General features: G+C 36.5%; 1 protein-coding gene across 2 annotated transcripts in view; it reads right to left on the bottom strand.

The window, feature by feature from the left end:
* LOC129129488 (protein nucleotidyltransferase YdiU-like) overlaps nucleotides 1–20767 on the bottom strand; it is a 34750-nt gene that overhangs the window by 12598 nt on the left and 1385 nt on the right. Inside the window, exons 2-18 of one of the 2 annotated variants that reach the window (XM_054647357.2) lie at nucleotides 20482–20600; nucleotides 20137–20265; nucleotides 19359–19423; nucleotides 19200–19256; nucleotides 19002–19100; nucleotides 14892–14959; nucleotides 14078–14165; nucleotides 13154–13223; nucleotides 12438–12510; nucleotides 11789–11872; nucleotides 9520–9649; nucleotides 8938–8982; nucleotides 8766–8847; nucleotides 8584–8676; nucleotides 4795–4874; nucleotides 3911–3954; nucleotides 14–93 (exon numbers count right to left, since the gene is read on the bottom strand). In XM_054647357.2, the coding sequence (XP_054503332.2) occupies nucleotides 14–93; nucleotides 3911–3954; nucleotides 4795–4874; nucleotides 8584–8676; nucleotides 8766–8847; nucleotides 8938–8982; nucleotides 9520–9649; nucleotides 11789–11872; nucleotides 12438–12510; nucleotides 13154–13223; nucleotides 14078–14165; nucleotides 14892–14959; nucleotides 19002–19100; nucleotides 19200–19256; nucleotides 19359–19423; nucleotides 20137–20265; nucleotides 20482–20600 (1406 nt within the window). The remainder of the gene's footprint in view (nucleotides 1–13; nucleotides 94–3910; nucleotides 3955–4794; nucleotides 4875–8583; nucleotides 8677–8765; nucleotides 8848–8937; nucleotides 8983–9519; nucleotides 9650–11788; nucleotides 11873–12437; nucleotides 12511–13153; nucleotides 13224–14077; nucleotides 14166–14891; nucleotides 14960–19001; nucleotides 19101–19199; nucleotides 19257–19358; nucleotides 19424–20136; nucleotides 20266–20481; nucleotides 20601–20767) is intronic. The other variant, XM_077173768.1, reaches the window with a different exon arrangement.

Genomic DNA, 20767 nt, shown 5'->3' with positions numbered 1-20767 from the left:
AAGATAATTTTACCTCCGAGAAATCATTCAAATTAGCTTTTTGCACTGCTGATTCTGCCATCCAATTCCTAAGTATGTATCTAGGATTAACAGCTGAAAGCAAAAGTAAATAATGTTAAATTTAGTTAGACAGATTAAACAAAAGGAAAACAGTCATTGAAACATGTCACTGAAATCTTCAAGAGTTAAATTTGCAGATCAAGAAAAAATAAATAAAACGGAAAATGAATTTATCAATCTACTTAGTTCTTTAAGTTGCTAAAAGAATTTTTTAAACTTGCACTATCAGTAGTGCCAAAATGCCAAGCAGAAATTAGAGTAGCACAGAACATGACATGGATAGAGGAAGGATTTTCTGTCAGCAACACCAGCAGGCTTTTCAAGTGCAATGAGTTTACCATGCCCTAGGCTCCTGCTGTGTGATGAAAAACATTTCAATGTTGTCAATACCTTCCTGGAGATCACAAAAATGAATATTGTATTATTTAATTTAGAAAGTAATTACTAAGATATCCTTTAAATTATATGTGTATAGATACTCCTTCTATGTCATGTAACAAAAGTTTAGCCGTAAAAGCCTTTAATGTTACATTTCAGCTGTATTTTTTAGAAACTACTTTTTCAACTTTCCTTTTAATCTCCTGGCTGGGGGTAGGCAGAGGTTACTCAGTTTTTTCCACAGCTGCCTGTTGTATTCTTTGGAAACCCTCATGACAACTGCACTGCTTCCCTGCCTTGTTTCAGGCTGCTTTTGTCTAATGAGCAGTAGAGAGAATGTAGCAACACTGGAAAATGAAACTGCTGAATTTGTAAACCAGATACATCCTACAGCAGAGCCACTCCCAACTTACAAAAGGAGCTTTGTCAAACTATATGCCAGGGACAATTCTAATAAGCACACATGGCTCTCTAAACTTTCTAGCAGATTATGTCAATGAAATTCTTATTTTTGTTCTGCAATTAAAGGCTAGAATTCTACTTCAGTAAGTTTTCCCTTTATCTAATAATCAAAACAATGTTACAGAATAATTGTAACACTTCAAGCCTGCTTTGAAGTCTTAATTTGCAATTGGTCTGTATATTTTCCCCAATTCAAAAAGCATTTATTACATTAAGGCATTAGTGATACCAAAGGCGTTTCACTCATGCACTTGAAACCAAAAGTCTGTGATTTATGGACATACACAAACTTCATCTCCTTCTCTTTCCACTGATGTCCCATAGGTTTTGTATTAATAAATGCTAGGTTTACATATTTCTTTTTAAAAACCCATGAACCTTTATAAAATATTCTTATAAATACCCTTACAGCATATTTGAAAGCAGAGGAATTATCAAAATTGCCATCTCAAACATCCCTCTACTCAAGTCCTTTAACTAATTAGTTATTAAATTATTTTATTTACAAATAATATATTAGAAGGGGTCACAGACATTTTTCTTTTTCATATCCCCACTGTCTAGTGTGTATTTACATATTAAAAAAGTCAATAAATACAACTGTTTACTGGGAATCCTGATAACCTCTACACAGGCATAACACTCTGCCCTAACTGCTAAAGAACAGTGTTTTACACTTGGCAAAACAATTTGCTCTGTCCAAGTATTTGATTTAATCCAGTAAATGGGTTATCAATATTAAAGTGTGATAACTATTTAAAAAAATACTTTAAAAAGGTGAAAAAGTTAACATGACTCATTCAAAAAATGGTAATTCACATTAGAGCTGTGAGTCATTTTAGCAGGAGAATATTTGTCCCAGAAATAAATTCTTAACAATTGCAAATTGACAAGTTTCACAGTGGTTTTTAAAATGTCAGTATTTAACACAAGTGACAAGATAATTATGAAAGAGTAATACAAGCCAGGTAAGAAAAGGACAAAGCAAAAGAACTTTTGTGCCCTTATGAGCATGATCTGGTCTACTTTTTTTACATGCTGCTTTTGTAAAGAAATACAATTTTAGACCTGGATTGTCAAAACTTTTTGATCACCTCCAGAAGAACTAAGTTTAGGCAGTACAAGATAAAACACTATTGAGAACAGAAAAAAAAAATAAAAATAATGAATAAGTGATGACTTTAAATGATTCAAGCTAATGTACTTTGAGAAGTGAGATTTTTTTACGTTACTAACAATTAGGGAAGGGTGATGAATAATGAGGTGTTAATGCCAATATATTCAAGGTCAATCAAAGACAGCAGTACACAATTTAGTGGAACTTCCTAACCCAGTTGAGAATCTGAGGAGCCAGGACAGATTTGTCTTCAACATGAAATGCTGGGTAAAAATGCAGACTTGACTGAATTGAGCCAGATTTCTGCTGGAAGTTGTGCTGACAAGGACAGCTGCTACAAGCAAATGCTCAAACAAACAATAAACAAAACAAAAACTGAAATAATTTTTAAAGAGACCACAGGGGCATCTAAGTAATCTATTTAAATCCATGGATGTAAAAATGTAAAAAAGAACAAAAAAAAATCCCTAAAACCTCTGTAAGAAATTTCAGTCGCACTGTAATATCGAATAGCTAGCAAAAGTCCAACAAGGGGTGTTGATTTTAAATAAAACAATAACAAGCTAACATCAGTAGCCTATTATAAATTTTTGCAGCTCTGCAGTATGAATAGAGAGTGATGGTTGATTATATGGAAGAAAACTAACTAAACCATGAATCTTGCAGATCAGGTTTTGACTGCGACCAAAACTAAGTCCATTAGCACAAGTGTGATTTTGGAGGCAAAAACCCTTTTCCATGTTTTATCTGTCTCCTGTACTATGGGATCCTCTGAGGTGCATGTAGAAAAACATGATGATGGTTTGCAGAAGATCATTGACAAATTAGGATCATTTCTGATTTGGAATAAAACCTCAGAATTTCTCATGATTTTCTCTAAAAGCAGATTTAACAGATACAGAAAAATAAGATACGTGTTTAGACAGTTTTCAGCATTCAATTTTAGCTGAGGAAAACAGGAGCTTGAAAATTCAAAATGATAATTGAGTGAAGGGCCTCAGAAACTCACAGATGAAGCTTCTTAACCCTATCAAAAACCAATAAAATAAATATTTCTTCTTGGTAGCTCTTTTCACATTAACTTTCTAAAATACATATATAATTTTAAGAAGTGTTCTTTAAAAACAATAGAGCCTTTGTTAGAAAATGGGGGTGCAAACCTGAAACCATAAATTGTGCCCTCTGTAGTTTTACTACCTCATTACTGAAAGTCAGTGCCAGCTCCAGCCATTTTCCTGGCAAATCAATTGGAGCTTTAGAAGAAAGGGGCCAATCAATATCTAACAAAAGAGTGCAGCCATTTCCATCCTGCTTTGCAGGAAGCACCTTGCAAAGCAGTGTAACAGTGAAGCCTCTTGTGCAGAGTTTGATCAGATCTTTTAGTTCCTTTATTCCCTTTTGGCCATTGATTTTCAGTAGCTCATTTTCTCTTATAAGCAAATTTCACAAATTTACCACAGCTTACTGCAGATCAAAAATATCTCCCGCTGAACAATTCTTGGAGTTTCATATCCACTGTTTCTGCTGTGATACCTAACTGCAGTACCTTTGCCATTTTGTCTTTAGAATAACTTGGAGAATTAAAGCACCTTCCTTTGCCTCCTATGACCAGATAGTCCTTTATCAAGGAGTTTTTCCTCTGGGTGACAGAAAGAAAAAGTGTGTCCCTATCAGAAATCTGAATTCTGTGTAGCATGTAGAAAGGGCAGAGACAGACAGAATGAATGCATATTGTTACAAAATTTGGAGCAGCATAATGAAGCCTTCTCCTCTTCAGAAAAATACTGTATTTTAGGTCTTCCCAAAAAGAAAAATATCTAACACTAATGAAACATATGTAAATAGATATTTGCCATCTGCAAACAGATGATTCCTTTGGATTGTTTTACTCACTTGCCATTCTTGTTCTTCTTTTGGCGTCTGAGTCACCATTGTTACTACACATCAAAAACAAACAAAAAGAAGAAAAACAAAGCACTTTAGCTAGTGAGGATTAAGCTGATTTATTTTTAGTAATATCTTATTTGACTTCCATTAAAATCATTAAGTGCTCTGCTTTTGTATTTGGCAGAAGTTGGTGTGAATCTCTATGAATAATTAGACTTGGAAAAGACTGCACACTTTCTTGTAGGTTTTGCACCTTGTATTGACTTTTTCCCCTAAGAATTTTATTTACTGAATAAAATTTCCAAGTACCTGATATGTATTTATTTTGACTACTATTAGCCATGCATACCATATATAACTAAGAAAAAAATGTTAAGATTCTTTATTGATTTAACACAAAAGAGTCCTGTGCATTCCTATCTATGCAACACCATGGCTTCCAAACACAATCTGTGTATTTGCAGCTGTTCAACTTCCATCCCCTGCCACCATAAAGCAATGTTATTACATAGTAAATATATATAAATAAACAGTAATTCAACACTATTCATTCCTATGTACTTGCAAAGCCTGTTTGTGATTCTTGGACTGAACCTGTAGGATTGCTATTTGAACAAAAACTGTTAACCAAAGAAAAGTGATCAGGTGCTCAGCGAAGGACAAAGAATAGAAATTACTCCTGCCATGTCATGTTTATGTACCTGAGTGTCAAAACAGAACTACAACAGTAATTATTGTTGAATCCAGCAGAATGTAGAGCCAAGAAAACAAAAAAAGCATATGAAACCACGTTTAGGCCAGCTTATTAGACCCACTAAAGACTATGCACAATCACTGCAGATTAAAGTTGCCTGCTTCTGGCAAATACTTTAAACTACAACCAGACTTACCTGTTTAATCTCAGGAGGTACATAGTAACCCATTCTGAAAATAATTTGTGTTTACCCAGATCCTGGAGAGCCCAGAATTCCTAGAGAGAAAGAAACATTAATTGACAGATAATCAGAATTATTTTTCTGTTAAGCAAAAACCAAAGTAAGCAACAAGTACTGTGTTTTAGCCCCAGCTGGCAACTAAGCCTCACATAACCACTTGCTCATGCTCCCCCTCAACTGAAGTTTAAAGTAAGGTTAAAAGTAAGAAAACTCATGGGTTGAGATAAGATCAGTTTAATAATTGAAATAATTTAATAATAACAATCATAATAGCAATGAAAAGGAAAACATCAAAAGGAGAGAGAAATAAAACCCAACAGAAACAAGTGATGCAAATGAAAATCAATTGCTCACCAACCTATGCCCAGCCAGTTCCCAAGCAGGGTATCCCCCTGAGTTCTCCTCTATTTTATTTGCTGAGCATGGCACCAAGTGCTGTGGGATATCCCTGTGGCCAGTTTGGGTCAGCTGTCCTGGCTCTGTCCCCTCCCAGCTTCTTGTGCACCCCCAGCCTCCTTGCTGGCAGGGCACCATGAGAAGCTGAAAAGTCCTTGACTGAGTGTAAGCCCTGCTCAGCAACAACTAAACCATCACTGTGTTATCAGCATTATTGACAATGTGAATCCAAAACATGGCACTCCACCAGCTACTAGGAAGAGAATTAACTGTTATCCCAGCTGAAAGCAGGACAATGAGCAATAAAAAGATTTAAAAGTTAAATGTATTATGACCCTTCAAAGAATTTTCTCCCTAAACATTCTACTAGCATCTTTTCCTCTGTATTCATATTATTTATTTTTTGCTAGCATGATACATCCACATTAATCCCTCTCTGTTATGACAAATTTTACCTAAACACCTCTAGCACTTCACCCCTGTTCTTCCTTGGCTTATTACCTATTTGATTTTTTAAGCTACATAATTACAGGTTTCACTCTCTTCTAAGACTTGTACATGGGTCAGATATATTCATAGAGTTGTTTTTCATCAAAAATTGTGCAATAAGCAAAATATATAAATAAATAAAAGATGGAGAGATAGAGAAACTGAAGTCTACAGGGATAGGAGAAAACTGAGGAGAATAGAGACAGCAGGAGAGGAGAGAGAACTTGGAGGATACTGACAGCAAGGAATCAGAGCTTGGGGTAACTGCCTCCAGTGATGGACAGCAAACACAGACCAGGCCTCCCTGGCTGATTACACTGAGCTAACAGCTGCTTCATATTCCTCAGCTCACAGACAAAAAATTGAACTTCAGAGAAACAAGAGATTAGGAAGAAATGGACATAGATAAAAGGAGCTAAACAGCACATATTTGAGGAAAAAAAAAAAGTAAGGGAAATTAAAAACAAGAAGAAAAAGTTTTGATCCCATCTGGATTTTTTGGTTTTGGGGTTTTTTTTTGAGGAATGAGAGTAAAAAAAATATATGAAAACTATATTTGATCATAAAAATGAGCACAGAAATGACTAAGAGCTGGGAATCAGGCAGGTGGATAACAGGTGAGTATGAGAATCAAGCATTTGTTCAAAGATGTGCAGAGTTAGGCTGCTTTAGGAGGAATTTCAGAATGTTTTCAGTTAATACTAAATATAAGGATTCCTGCAGTGTTCCCAAAGGATTCTAGCATTTTTAGGTCAATTTTGGTATGCAGCTGAAAAAATCTTAAGTGATGTACAAATCAATATGAAAACTTTCTCATAAAGTGTGTAAATAAACAGAGGTGAAATTACTTTAAAAATGAAATTCTTTACAACAATGAAAACTTTTTACCAGCATAAAATTGCACTTGTTTTTCCACATCAATTTTAGAACTGAGAATTTGTGGGCTAAATAATTTCATTGTGTGGGAAAAAAAAAGATCAGGTTGCTACCAAGTGAAGGCTGGAAATGACCCTTGGTGTAGCAGCAGGATCACAACTACACCACTGTAGGGGAATAGCATATAGGCAGCATAGAAAGTAATCTTATCCCCTAAAGAATTGCAGCTGAGCCAATCACTAAAGATTAGGAGCAGGCCTGATTTTAACAGGCCACAGCTGTAGCCAATAAGAAGAGTGTTTTAAGAAAGTGGATTGGTTGGTTGAGGGGGAACTGGGGTCAGTTGGCTGCTGTGAGGACAAGGAGGAGTCAGTGCCTACAGGAGCTACCTACAAGAAACATCAAGCAAGTACAAAAGTCTAGCAATATGGAACCCTTGCAATGTAATGACAATAGAACTCTTGCAATGTAATGACAACACACCATAATTGCTGGTTCCTCAGCCAACACTTTCAGAGATGGGAAGATGGAGTTGCCATAAATGGAAAAATCCCTTGGGTTCTATGACAAAAATACCTTCTCTTACAAACACACCCATCCTCTTATCATCCTCCTGAGCAAACAGTTAATTCCAAAGCCACAGCCCCTGGGTTTTTTTGTTGCTTACCTCTAGAATATCTAAACTTTTAAACTCTTAATGGCTTCAAGTTCATTGAGGTCAGGATAGACCTCTTACTTAAGAGAAGAAAACAAGGAAAACCAGAAAATTTGCTCAAAACTACTTAATTATACTTGAGAAAGAAACATCAACTCCTCATTTTCATTCAGTGTTTTACATTGTTATCCTGCTGCCTAAAAACAACCTCCTAAGTCCATCTGCTCTCATTTTAAATTGGCTTCAAAAACAGACATAAATCAGATGTTTGGGGAAGGCAATGAAGTTTCCCAGGCAAAAGGAACAATATTCATCACATGGAAATACAACACTGTATTAAAGAATAAAAGAAAAAAAAATTATTTTGGCTCTCGCAAAAAGGCTATTTTCTTTCCAGTTCAGGTTCATTTTTCAGAACCAGATTACTAGCTTCCTTTTCAGAATTTCCCTTTTGCTTTTTTATTCAATTATGACTTGCCTAGCATCTCAGTCCAGTTCAAATATGTCAGCTATATTTCCACTTTCAAACATTGCACTACATCCAGGTAAAAAATTTAAATACTCTCATGTATTTCATATGTGGTTATACTTGGTCCTGAAGAATAAGTTTAGGCTAAGTTAGCAGCAACACAGGATGAGACAGCAGGCTGAGCAGGACACAATAGCAAAATGTATCCTTATGCTTTAAGTTATATTTAAGACCAATCTCAGGGCAGAGGCCACTCTGGGCAAAGAGTTGTAGCAGGAGTTTATGTTGAGATGGAATCTCACTTATCATTAGATACCAAGACAAGCAAATATGCCTGAGAGCAGAGTTTTAGGCCACCTGGTAAACCCACATCAGGAACAGTCTGGTTGACCTGAGGCTGAAATTTTCCTAATGAGCCCTGTGCAACTTCACTTGTTGGACAAAAGCTATTCTTAAACAAAACAACAAAAAAACCCAGGGAGATAAAGGGGTAGGAGGTTCTTTGTAGCAGATCCACATTAAATGTGACAAAAATCACATTCCCAGTTGTGTGTACGAGTAGTTATGACCACTCATATTGGACCTGTACCAAAGGCTGAAAATCTGACTTGAGCATTTTTCATGAATGCATCTTTCATTAGCACTTTTCATTAACATATCCATCATTACCAGATACAGGCTTAACAAGGGGTAGCCTGACACAGGTGTATTAGTCCCTCTGTCCCTTAATAATGACACAATAACATATTTCCCAGACAAATCATGGCTTGAGATAGCCTCTACTACATCAGAGTTATGTGCAACTTGATTTAATCTTTTTATATTAAGTATTCCTAGGACTGGGTGGTTGTGTTTATACCTCAGGAATATGGAGCGCCTTTAACTGGTCTGCAGTAATTTCACTCAGCTCTCGGAATGTCATTGTAAAATCAGCCTTTGTATCTTCCATAATCTAGTGAATAAAGACACTTCTATGAGTGCTTTTCAAGTGTGGGGTGCCAGTTCAGATGTTTGCCAACAAAATTAGCAAAGGAAACTCACTTTTAAGAGGAAAGCAATCAAATAGTTATCATTCTCATTCTCCCCAAGAAGACCCAGTTTTGTTTTGAATAGTTCTGTGAAACTGAAAATAGTAACAAAGTATGGAAGTTGTGAACATTATTATATATTTCATGTATTGTGACTAGAAGGTTTCAGTTCTGAAAGTGCATACCGACTGTGATAGTGCTCACCATACCCCTCCAAAATCTGGGAAGCTCTGCAAAAAAACAGAAGAAATGTCAAGTTGTAAGGAACTAAAATGCTGCTGCAGGTATAATCCTGCTGTACACTAAACAACAAAAACTTCTGCCTGCTATCTCAGAAACACTGATATTCTGAATCATTTGGGATCTGTTCTTCATATAAGAATCTTTACAGGAGGCTATTAAAATACTACTTCATTACTTCAGGACAATGCATGGTCTTCCTAAGTAAATGTCTTACAAAACAAGCTAGGCAAACTTAGAACAGAAAACTATGGGCAAAAGTCCTACCTTAGTGAAAGGAAAAAGGATCACACAACATTTAATAGCTCCCTATAGTCCTATTTTACTACTATTTCTGACCAACAAAAACTTTTCTCCCCACCCTCCAATCTTGTTCTGGCCAGCAACTAATCCAGAATCAATTGCCACATAAAAAAAAATAAAATATTTTAAAAGCAAATCGCTTTCTTTCCTAAGCATATGGTGATTATGGTGTCTCTCATCTCACTAGTTCCTTTAAGCATTATGATATTTTAAGGATTACTTACAGCTGCTTTTGCCTGGGATCCAATAAAGGTTTTAGAGCTTGTAACAGCTTGCTCAGATTAAACAGCCCAACACTTGCCTGATTTCCTATTTTATACCTCCTTTCATCATCAGATGTGTTTGGAACAAAATCTGTTTCAAACAAAACATTACTTTTCCATAACAGAGTAATTACAATAAAGAATCAATGTTAAAATATTGAAATACATTCATTTTTATACTTACACAGCAAACTTATAGAAGACTTAAAACTACTTAAATATTTAAAATTAGATCACAAGAATACTTATGTAAAGTGAATTAACTCAAGATCTATTATTTGCAAATCTAAGGAATACATCCTTCACACACAACTTCCCATATGTTACAAGTGACATTTTCCTACCTGAAGATACAAGTTAAATTCAGATGGTTACAGAGAAAAATAAACACTTTTTCATTAAAAACAGTCTTTTACACTGAAATTCAGTATTTGTACTACTTCTAGTGCTAGTATTTAGCACATAGATTAAGCAAACAAATGTCCAACTAGATTCAGGATTTAAGTGTTTATGGAAAAGTCACACATATAGTAAACATGTATTTACCTGTACAGTAAACATGTATTTAATAGGCCACCTAAGCAAGATTTGTTTCAATTGGACAATCGAGCTTTGTATTCACATTAAAAATAGGCCTAATGTGTTCCAGTATGCAAATTCATTATCTGGGAGATAGCCTGTCATGCAAGTTCCAAGGATGTGGATTTTATATCCAGAATTAAAATCTATCCTATATACAGCAGCAGCCTGTGAGGGGATCAGTGGGAGCCCCTCACTCAGATCAAACCAGATAAGCTGATCAATGCACACAGCATCACCTGAGTCCTCAGAGGACACTGACAGCAAATGGAGCTTTAAGGAGGAGACTCCCAACTCATCTGTCAGATCTGGTGAGTGGTTCCAATCTGAGTTTTGACTCTAACACCTCTCATCTGGCTCTAGGGTGCACTGTCTGGCTGGGACAGAGTCAGTTCTCTTAACAGCAGCCTGTCTGGAGCCATGTGTTGGATTTGTGACCAAAGCAGTGCTGACAGCACAGCAATGTCAATGTTCTACACACTGCTCAGCAGGGCTGGCCCAGCATCAAGGGCTCAATTCTCATTCTGCAGCCCCAGAAAATGAGGCTGGGGTGGGCCAGATAGGAGGGGATGCAGCTGGGACAGCTGAGCTCAGCTGACCAGAGCGATATTCCACACTTACAACGTCATGGTCAGCAATAAAAACTGGGGGTAGTTTTTCCAAGGCAGTTGTTGCTTGGGAACTGACTTGGCATCAGTCTGGTGGTGACATATGGTGAGTGATTCTCTTTGCATCACTTGCTGCTCACTCCTGCCTTTTTTTCCCCTTGACTTATACAAATGTCATTATCTTGACCCATAAGCTTTTTCTTAGCCTTGCTTTTCCAATTGTCTCCCTCAGCCCACAGCAGGGAGGAGTGAACCAGTGGCTTGTGGATCCTTAATTGCCAGATGGGTTCAACTCACCCTGTAAAGAATGATCTAAAAGCAAAAAAATCCCCATTTTGTTCAATACAATAGAAACAATATGACATTTATTCTCATGACTTTTCCTTAATTTGAGGCTGCAAGCATGAAAACACATAGCAAGATAACCACTGCTGATTCTGAAGTTTATTCAGTTGCAAACTATAAACAATATTTTAAGAATACACATTTGTATGTATACTGAACCTGTACCTATCAATCCCAGACTGACTGAGTTAAGACTTTCAAAAAAAAGGTTACCATGACTGTGTAGGTTTGATTTCTTTTCTTCCAACATATAATTAGCTGCTGTGAGTGTAAAACTAAAGCTTTCATGCATGCAAAGTTACTGTATTCCACTTCTGCTTTTGGCTGCTTCCAGCAATACACAATTTTTAGTTTTCTAGGCTTCTGTTGTAGTATCTGTTGAACTAATGGTGTTCAAGTGGAAACACTGTCATGGAAATGGGCTTAATAGTAATATTTATAATCATTAACAAGACTTTTAGTCCTTGAATGCAACCTATATAGTGTATCATAAAACTGGTCACTAATGCAATTTTTTTTCCTAAAGCTCTTCAAACAGTACACATGCTTAGGGTTTTTCTGCTAATAATGAAAGGAGCTTTCATAAAATGGAAACTATATAATTTAATATAAAAGGATTATTTTAAGTAAAAAACCAAACAAACAAACAAACAAACAAAACAAAAAAAAACCCCCAAAAAAATAGATGCTACACTCACCTGGGTCATAGGAGTCCATAAATCCAAATGGACCATAATCTATTGTTATGGACAATAAACTGAAGTTATCTGTATTGCACACACCTACAGTTAAAGAGAAAGGAGAAACAAAAGTTAAAATTCCACCTGAACTCCAGTCTCTAGGCAATTTGCTGTGAAACAGGTGCACTGAATTTAGAGAGTTTTCAGGAATCAGACTCTGGAGAATGTCTCCATCCCTGTGCCCCCAGCCCATGCCCCACAGCACACCCAGGCTGCTGCTCCTGCTGCTGTTTTGGGGTAAATCCCACAAATCTGTGGCAGAGCCAGACAGCTCCATGTCCTGAGCACTGTAACAGGCCTGGGCTGGATGTGGAGGGATCAAATTCAGAGCAGTTAAACTCTCACACATGGCATCAGTACCCTGCCTTTGTACCCTGCACTGCTGCAACAGCTCTGAGGATTCTTGCTCCCCTATTCTCACCCTGTCAGAGCTGTGCTCTGAGAGATCAGACAGTGTAACTCTGTCACAAAGGCCCTTGTATGACAGATAAAGCTGTAGGGGAAGACATCAGCAGAACAAAACACCAAGGTGACAAACAAAAGCCATTTTTAAGTACACTACTGTAAAGTGTCCCTCCCCTGAAGCCAATGCCATCTGGCACCTTACCATGTGCAAACCCCACAGACATCCACAAGGAAATGAGATTTGCAGTCTCTGACACGACCGTGGAGAAAAATTCCTGAAATCAAATATATCTTTTACTTCAAGTCCTCTGTATCAAAAATATTGAACTACATAAGCATTTTATTCACTTTAGAAATATGTAATACATTCTATTTTTCAAATTTAAGCATCTGTCTGTCAGGACTTGTCATTCCCATTCTAAATTATGTGAATGCATAATAACCTTATTCAGCAAAGACTATAGTTAAAAAAGTATACACAGATCCCTTAAAAAAATTAAGTAAAATTTAAAAATCCCAAAACAAAACATAAGACATTATATATACTAGGCAGTGTACTAGAATATACTATATATACTACATTCACATTAGCAAAAGCACATTTCATCACAACATGACCACTGATCACCAACAACCTCAGCAGTAAGAGAACAAAATACAACAGAAAATGGAAGCTTCACAGTAAACATTTCCAAAATGGAAACTGGTAAAAAATATTCACATTTGACTTTGAGAAAACAAAAAAAAAAATCAAGAAGCAGATTTTTTACTGCAGAGAATTAACAAACTTTTGCTAATAAAACCTGGAAGCTCACTTCAAATTTTAAAATCTTGTAAAACTTGAAATTGTAAAGATCTTCCTGTAATTTTTGTTCACATGCTTGTGGAAAATAAAAATGACTCTTAAAAAAGACTTACCAGGTATCTGTGTGAATCATTCATAGCTATTGATGGAAAATGTTCCTGGATGATAAAGTCTAGCAATCTCCTGTAACAGCAGAAACAGAATTCTTTAAACAAAACTGGTACTTTGGAACTGATCATTAAAAATTCTTGTTTTCAAACAGCAAAATGCTGATCTACTGCTTGCTACAAATAGTTATTAAAAAACTCAGTCTATTTAGACTTAGTCTATTTATTAGATTAAGCTCTTCCAAAATGCTTTGAGATAAAACCTAAGGTTGTAGTCATAAATATGATTGGAGACTGCCACACAGAGTTAAAATTATCCCCACATTAAATCTCCAGAGCACACCAGGACATGGTCCTGCATTCAGCAATATCCAATTTTTAGGGAAAAAAAAAAAAGAGTTTGGTTTTATAAAAAACCAGTAGAAGATTACAAGGAATAACAATTCTACATCAGAATTCTCACAAAGAAAATGTTATGGCTGAATTCTTATGGAGTAGGGTTACTTCCACAGTAACTAGCCATTCTCAAAACAGTTCTCCACATTCCTACAAGACAGGCTTAGGGAAATGGGATACATGCATTGAAATTTGCAGGACCTGTCACAGAAAACTGAGAAATGTAGGAACTTACACTTTCAACTTACAAATCTTTCCAAAACAACTCCTCCCTAGTGCTTAGTTACCAGAAGTACTTAGGTATAAAACTTTCCTCATTTTGTAAGATCCAGGCTTTTACAATATCTCAAGGGTTTTACCCTTGTGAGGTAAGATCTTTGGTATGCCTGTATAAAAATAGCAGGTTACCTTTCTAAATTATGTAATCTCACTTGCTAAATAATTGATCTCTAAATTCCAACTGTATACATGGATTCTAATGTAATTTGATGCTTGAGAAAACTATTTCAGTTACTGTGAAGATTCAATTCAAACCTTAGTAAGTCCAGTTCCCCAGAGTGAGCTAAGATTTCCAAGGATCCTATACGAAACCACGACTTGGCAAGTCGTAGCACTATTGCACCTTAAACATAAAGACAAGTGTGTTTAAATGTAAACACAGCATCAGCAAAATAAAACAGTTCCATAGCAAAAGCCACCATGTGTTGTTTCTATAGACACAGAGTTTGTAGATACACAGTTCAAATGGTATTTTTGTAAGTATGCCTAACACATAACAGATGAATATGTATAAAGTCATTTTACTACACATGCATTTTAATGATAAAGCTTGATTTGCTATACCAGCAACCACAGGCAAAATTCTGTTATTGTATTAATACTAGAATCACTCCAGAAATGCCAGCCTCAAAGAAAGAACACAAACAGATTTTTCCCCATGCTGTGCCATCTCTCTCTTTTTCAGAGCAGGTGTAGATGATGTAGCAATGATAGGGCCACAACAGCATTCCACCCATCCTGGTATTGCTATCGAAACAATGGAAAACTTCCCTAGATTTCAATATCATTTTTGTAATGGGAAATGAAAATCAAAATTATATTGTTTCAATATGTATGCCACAATCATAGAAGACCAGTTCAGAGGGCTTTCTTCAACCAAGATATGTTTCAGATTAATTTTCTCAGGAGGGGTTTTATATCTTAATAAATTAAATTAAGCCAATTTGTTGGCTTAATTTAATTTATTAAGATATAAAATTTATTATTACATTATTACCCCTTTTTATTACACATTTTTTCATGGAGAATTAAGTTACAATGTTGTAACATTTTAAAATATGTTCATTACCTCTTTCTTTCTTAATATTTCCATTGTAAAACTGGTCTCTCCACACATCATCATCACTTACAACTAAGCTGTAGCAAACAAGAAATTAACGTTAAAAATTATCTCAGCAAAAGTAATTAATATTGAAGATCAAAGTGATATTTTATATAAATTCATTTCTTAATAAGATGAAAGATTGTTTTGGTGGCATAGCTTTGTATTTACAAATGACACAGGCAAAGAAGATGCTGAGGCTTAACAAGACTTTTCTTGGGGAGATGTCTGCTCTCAAAAAGAGCAGTGCATTCACTTGGAACCTCAGTGACAGATTAGTGTGATTGTAACATTAACTAAGTCCCAATTTCCCTGGGGACAACATGGAAATTTTGAGGAGAGAGAAATTAGAAACCAAATTGTTGCATCAGATGGAGGTTACCCTTTACATGAGCCAAAATTATGTCAGAAACTTCAGGGACAGGTCTGTGATCCTTAGCAATCACTGCTACTGGAACCTAGATTTTTAAAACCAATCTCTTCCTTTCATTTGCCTTAAAATTCTGCACATCCTATAAATTTTCATGTTTATCCAAATATTGAGGTTTGTGTGAGTTCAATATAATTTGCTTTAAGATACTGCATTAATTTGTTTAAATAAAAGATATAATTTTCTTGTATTTTCTGTTCTGTCAGTAAAAATCAATCCTCACAAACTCACAATCCTCACAAAGAAGGGCATCATGCTCCTCTAAGGTTAACAAGTAGGAAGTTTTCTCTCCAAAACACTGACAATCCAGCTTGGTGCCATCTTCTGAAAGAGATTTTATCCCCTCAATAGGGACAGAAGACTCCTTGTTCAAGACTCTAGCTGGAGGATAATTTAGCTCACTTTGTATAATTCTTTGTATAATTCTTCTTTATCTTTGCTTGTTAACTGGAAAATATTCTTCTACTCAGGAAAGACATGGACCTATTGGAGTGGGTCTGGAAATGGCCAGAGAGCTGGAGCACCTCTCCTGTGAGGACAGACTGAGAGCTGGGGCTGTTTGCAGGAGTAAGGGGAGACCCTACAGCCCCTTCCAGCCCCCAAAGAGGCTACAAGAGCTGGACAGGTACCCTTTACCCCTTTACCAGGGCCTCTAGCAATAGGACAAGGAGGAATGGCTGTAATCTGAAAGAGGGCAGGTTTAGATCAGATACTAACAGATACTAAGAAGAAGTTTTTTATGCAGAGGGTGGTGAGACACTGAACAGGTTGCCCCAGAAAGGCAGTAGATGGAATATTTCCATCCATGGAAATATTCAAGGTCAGGTTGGAGGGGGCTTTGAACAACCTGATCTAGAGAAGATGTCCCTGCTCATTGAAGGGGAATTGGACTAGACCAGTAGAAGTCTCTTTCAACCCAAATTACAATTCCATGATTCAAAATATAGTTGGGTGGCATGGTATTTGATATTTAATGCAGTTATTTATATCTGCTATTAGATAGTTGAAGACAGCAGAGAAGACAGAACCAAACTTTTCTTCGAGGTACACAGCAAAGAACAAGAGACAAACCTATTATTCCATTCATAAATATGACTGAAGACAGACACAGTGTTAATTCCCAAGAGTTTAATTTTGGAAGTACACTAGATTCTGGTTTTACATACTTGAGCATTGAAATTTTAGAAATAATTCAGTTGAACCAAAAATGCGGGAAATCTATATAAACATAAATATGTACAAAAAGGCCATGAAAAGAAATAGCATGAAGTCTTACCTAGTGCATTTGCTTGCAACAGTAACTGTGGGTTTGAAACTAAATTATTGTTATTGTATTCAGTATTTTTGAAGATACCTAGTAGCTATTCAAACTGAATGTTCTGTTAACTACAAAGAACAGGCAGTGAATTATTTCAGGAGGGGAACAATACAAAGAAATCAATCTGCTCCTTTTATTGGAGCTGTACTGATACAAGTAGAATTAGGTTTTGGTTTTTTGTTTTTTGGTTGTTTTTTTTTTAATATTAATTTGAAACCAATTGGTATGGCCATAGGAGTAAGTACAAAAAGCTCTGATGTAAATGAGATGGAAGAAGAAAATCTTAATCCTTCAAGAGAACACAAAAAAACTTAGAGAAGGAACCTCAGACACCTACAAAATACTGTGTGCAGCTAAGCACTAGGGGACAGAAGGCACAAAAGTTGTGCTACTAAACTCTACTGTTTTGAACAGACCTCTGCCAGAAAGGTTGTTCCCTTTTTACTATGCAACTCTTAGCAGGCTCTCTGCAAAATTCCTACAGAATACCAGCACTTCTACTGGAGAGAAAAAATCCATGGAGGCATCAACATTTAGTTAGTACAGACATACAACACTTGAGAGCTGGCCAGGTAGCTGAGCAGCCACATAGACACACATTCCCACTCTGCAATGGCCCCTGCAGTTGGGAAGTACCATCACTGGAGAGAAGGCAGCAGCACACCAGCTGTACACTCACCCATAGGAAACACAGCACTGAAACTGCTCTCAGACCAAAGAAGCTGCAACAGCACTCACAGAAGGATTGGATGGATGGATGGATGGATGGATGGATGGATGGATGGATGGATGGATGGATGGATGGATGGATGGATGGATGGATGGATGGCTGATATCCCTCCCTACCTGTGTCTCACTTAAGGGCTTGACTTTACACTCCCAGTGCTCTGCCTGCTGTTCTGCATGAACATCAAGCCCTGTGCAACTAAAGCCACTCAGAAAACGATGCATATTGGCTCACTCTTTTGACTTAATGGGTAACACTGCTCACTGGTAGTCTCAGTTGTGACTAAAATGGTACTGTATGAAGTGTTCTGTATCTGGCAGTATAGTCATAAACTGGAGCACTCCATTGGGAACACAGTACTTAAAATTAATAGAGCAAACTAACCTGCTGAGTGTTCTGGGATAAGCCATAAGGTTTTTCCTCCCACTTCTGCCAAGACTTGACAAGACCTCTGTTAAGTGCATCCCACCAGCCCCAGTACAACAGCTCCCCATCGGGAAGAATATGGCTGTCAGCTGGGGTTTTTCCAAATTAAGTCTTGCAAACAGTCTGCAGAGCTTGTACAACAGTTAAGAGAGCCAGGCATTAAACCAATCTGCCAGCAGAGAGCTAAAGCACACTGTGTGCTCAGTAGAATTTGTGCACAGTAAAGGGGTAATTTCATACTGGTTTTGCACTGAACAATTTGTTGAGACGACAGCAAAGAGAGGCTCTAACCTGCCAAATGATTTCCTGCTGATATTCAGACAGATTTAAAGTTCTGCATTAAGAGCCAACAGCAAAGAGTCTCAAGATGAAGTCAGTGAATAAACCATCAAAAATGTCATTTACAAACACTGCACTTCAACAGAGCAAATGAGTTAGAACTAATGCTAAAGAGATTTGCAGACACTTTGCAAATACAGACACCTAGCCATGTGGCAGCTGAGGACAGGCCTTTTCTGCAGAACATTTGCTTTCTTTAAAGCCTGAAACATTGCAGTACAGACTTCAGACTACTTGGAACACAAAATGAACTTGGTATTTCAAACATGATCATCTGAAAATTTTCAGTTACTTGATTCTGAGAAAATCATCCAAATGAATGAGTGTGTTAGTCTCCTTTGGATCACACAGAACTAATTTAAAAATTTTTTTTTACAAACTCTCTCTCTGCTCAAGGGGTGTTTGCATAGATAAAGAATTGAGAGTAATTGCCTACATTCAGTTCTACCTCCAATATTAATATTTGTTCATATGACTGACAATTCTCCCCAGCAATCTTAAAAATGACAGTACAAAAATAACCCCTTTCCACATTTTCCTAGTTGGCTAGATTCTAGAATTTGAATTGACTTTACAGAAATGAGTCTTTACTACACTGAAGTTAAGTTGTATTTCTAGAATCCAGCAAACTATGTGATGCAATTAATTGCTGGAGTTTATTATTATTGGAAAGTTTTATCCAAAAATCTGTGGAGAATATAATTTGTTTTGATTATGTTCATATGAAGAGATCTTTCATCTTGGAAACTAACTGCCCTGATTTATTGATGTTCAGTGAAATTCAGTCACAAAAATACCTGTAAATTAGTATACTCTGAACAAAGGAAAGAAAAATACCTAGCAGCTCTGCTTGTAGGAATTCCAAGATGGTGCATGGCCTCACTACATAAAAACTCTCTGACAGAAGAGCGAAGCACAGCTCTCCCATCACCATTCCTATGGAGAACAGAGAAATAAGGAACAGGTCATAAAATCAAAGTAAACTTCAAAAAGAAAGCATTCAGTTTTAGAGTACACAGAGTACCTGCAACTTACCTGGAGTATGGGGTCTTTCCTGAGCCTTTTAACTGCAGTTCCCACCTCTCACCATGCCTGCAAAAATACCATTGGCTTTCTAACAACAGACCTCAGGTTAACCATGAATCAGCTAGACTGAACACAGAGTTCCATCAGACACTCAAAAAAAAGTCACACCTGTTTGTATATACTCCGATCAAGTGGGCTCTTCCATCCCCCAGCTGGCCTGCCCAGCTACCAAACTGACAAAAATTAAGAGCAAGTTATTGTTCTCTATCATTTATAGAAGTTATACTTGAAACAATACAGATTAAATCTAGGTCCTCACAAAAGACACATGTGCTCACATTAAAATGTTGAACCCTAAAGCTGTACTTCCATACTCACTCCAAAAATGAATCAGAAAACCACAGTAACACCAGTATCCTCTTTTTTTTTTTTTACCTCCCAGCTTCAACATACAGCTACAGACCTGTCTTTTTTCTATAATGAGCCTTTAAACCCACATGACTTGTTTTGGTTTTTTTAATTGGAAATTACAAATGAAATTCTAGCATTCTTCTCCATGAATAATCATAGCCATTTCAATGAAACTTGAATCATGATGTTGCAGTGAGGCTCTGTCCTTCTCCACTCCTCTGAGCTATTAGTATTAGATACTAATAGCTGGCCAGACTGCTGGGGTGCTAAGCAGACTCAACAGCTAATGAAAGTTAAAAAGATAATTTGCTTCAGGCATAAACAAAAGCAGAGCAAGCAAACAGGGTACTGTGGAAGGATATTATAGTTCTTCTCCACCTGCAGCCCATTATGAAGAACAAGTCTACAATCAAACTGTTAGTAAGCATTCATGTACTCACAGACATTCACTCATGTACTCACAGGTATCATCCAGGTGTAATTCACAAGGAAAGACCCACACAATTCCACCTGGAAGAACGAGTGCCATACTTACCTGATGACCCCCATACCTATGGGCCAGTGGAACAGACCCAAATATCACTTTCCCACCACTGACAAACTCCAGAAAATCAGATGATCCTTTGACAGATATATCAAGATCCAAAATATGTTCAAGAACATCCTGGAGAAAAAAAATAATACTTGAATATGATCAAATTGTCAGTGGTAATGAACATGTTTCTCTACAGATTTCACCATTAAAAGACATCTCACAATATGTTTTAAATGCTCTGTTTAAACTATTTATTGAGAAGATGTTTCATGATAAATAGCATATAAATAGTACATGTAATAATAATTTCTACTAATTAGAGAGGAATAAAAAACAATAGCCAACCTTTGAAACAGCTACAAGACGAACTCTAGATTTAAAAGGTGTAGGATAGACAATTGAAAAAATGCAGTTTCTGACATTACGGACATAATTTTCTTGGATCACATCAACTGGAAAAGGATCTGTAAACATGAAACAGACAACAAATGCTGTATAAAAAACAATTAATCATATTATTCTTAATATGCTTCCTCTTAAATTCAGCCAAAATGCTTTAAAAACAATTAAAACTTGTAATATTATAACTTTACCAATGTATATTAAGCCTTCATGGAAAGCAAGCCCAAAT

Source organism: Agelaius phoeniceus, chromosome 1 (genome assembly GCF_051311805.1).
Source record: "Agelaius phoeniceus isolate bAgePho1 chromosome 1, bAgePho1.hap1, whole genome shotgun sequence".
Lineage (NCBI taxonomy): Eukaryota > Metazoa > Chordata > Aves > Passeriformes > Icteridae > Agelaius > Agelaius phoeniceus.
The sequence above is the reverse complement of the archived record's forward strand: the minus strand, read 5'-3'. Positions and strand labels throughout refer to the sequence as shown.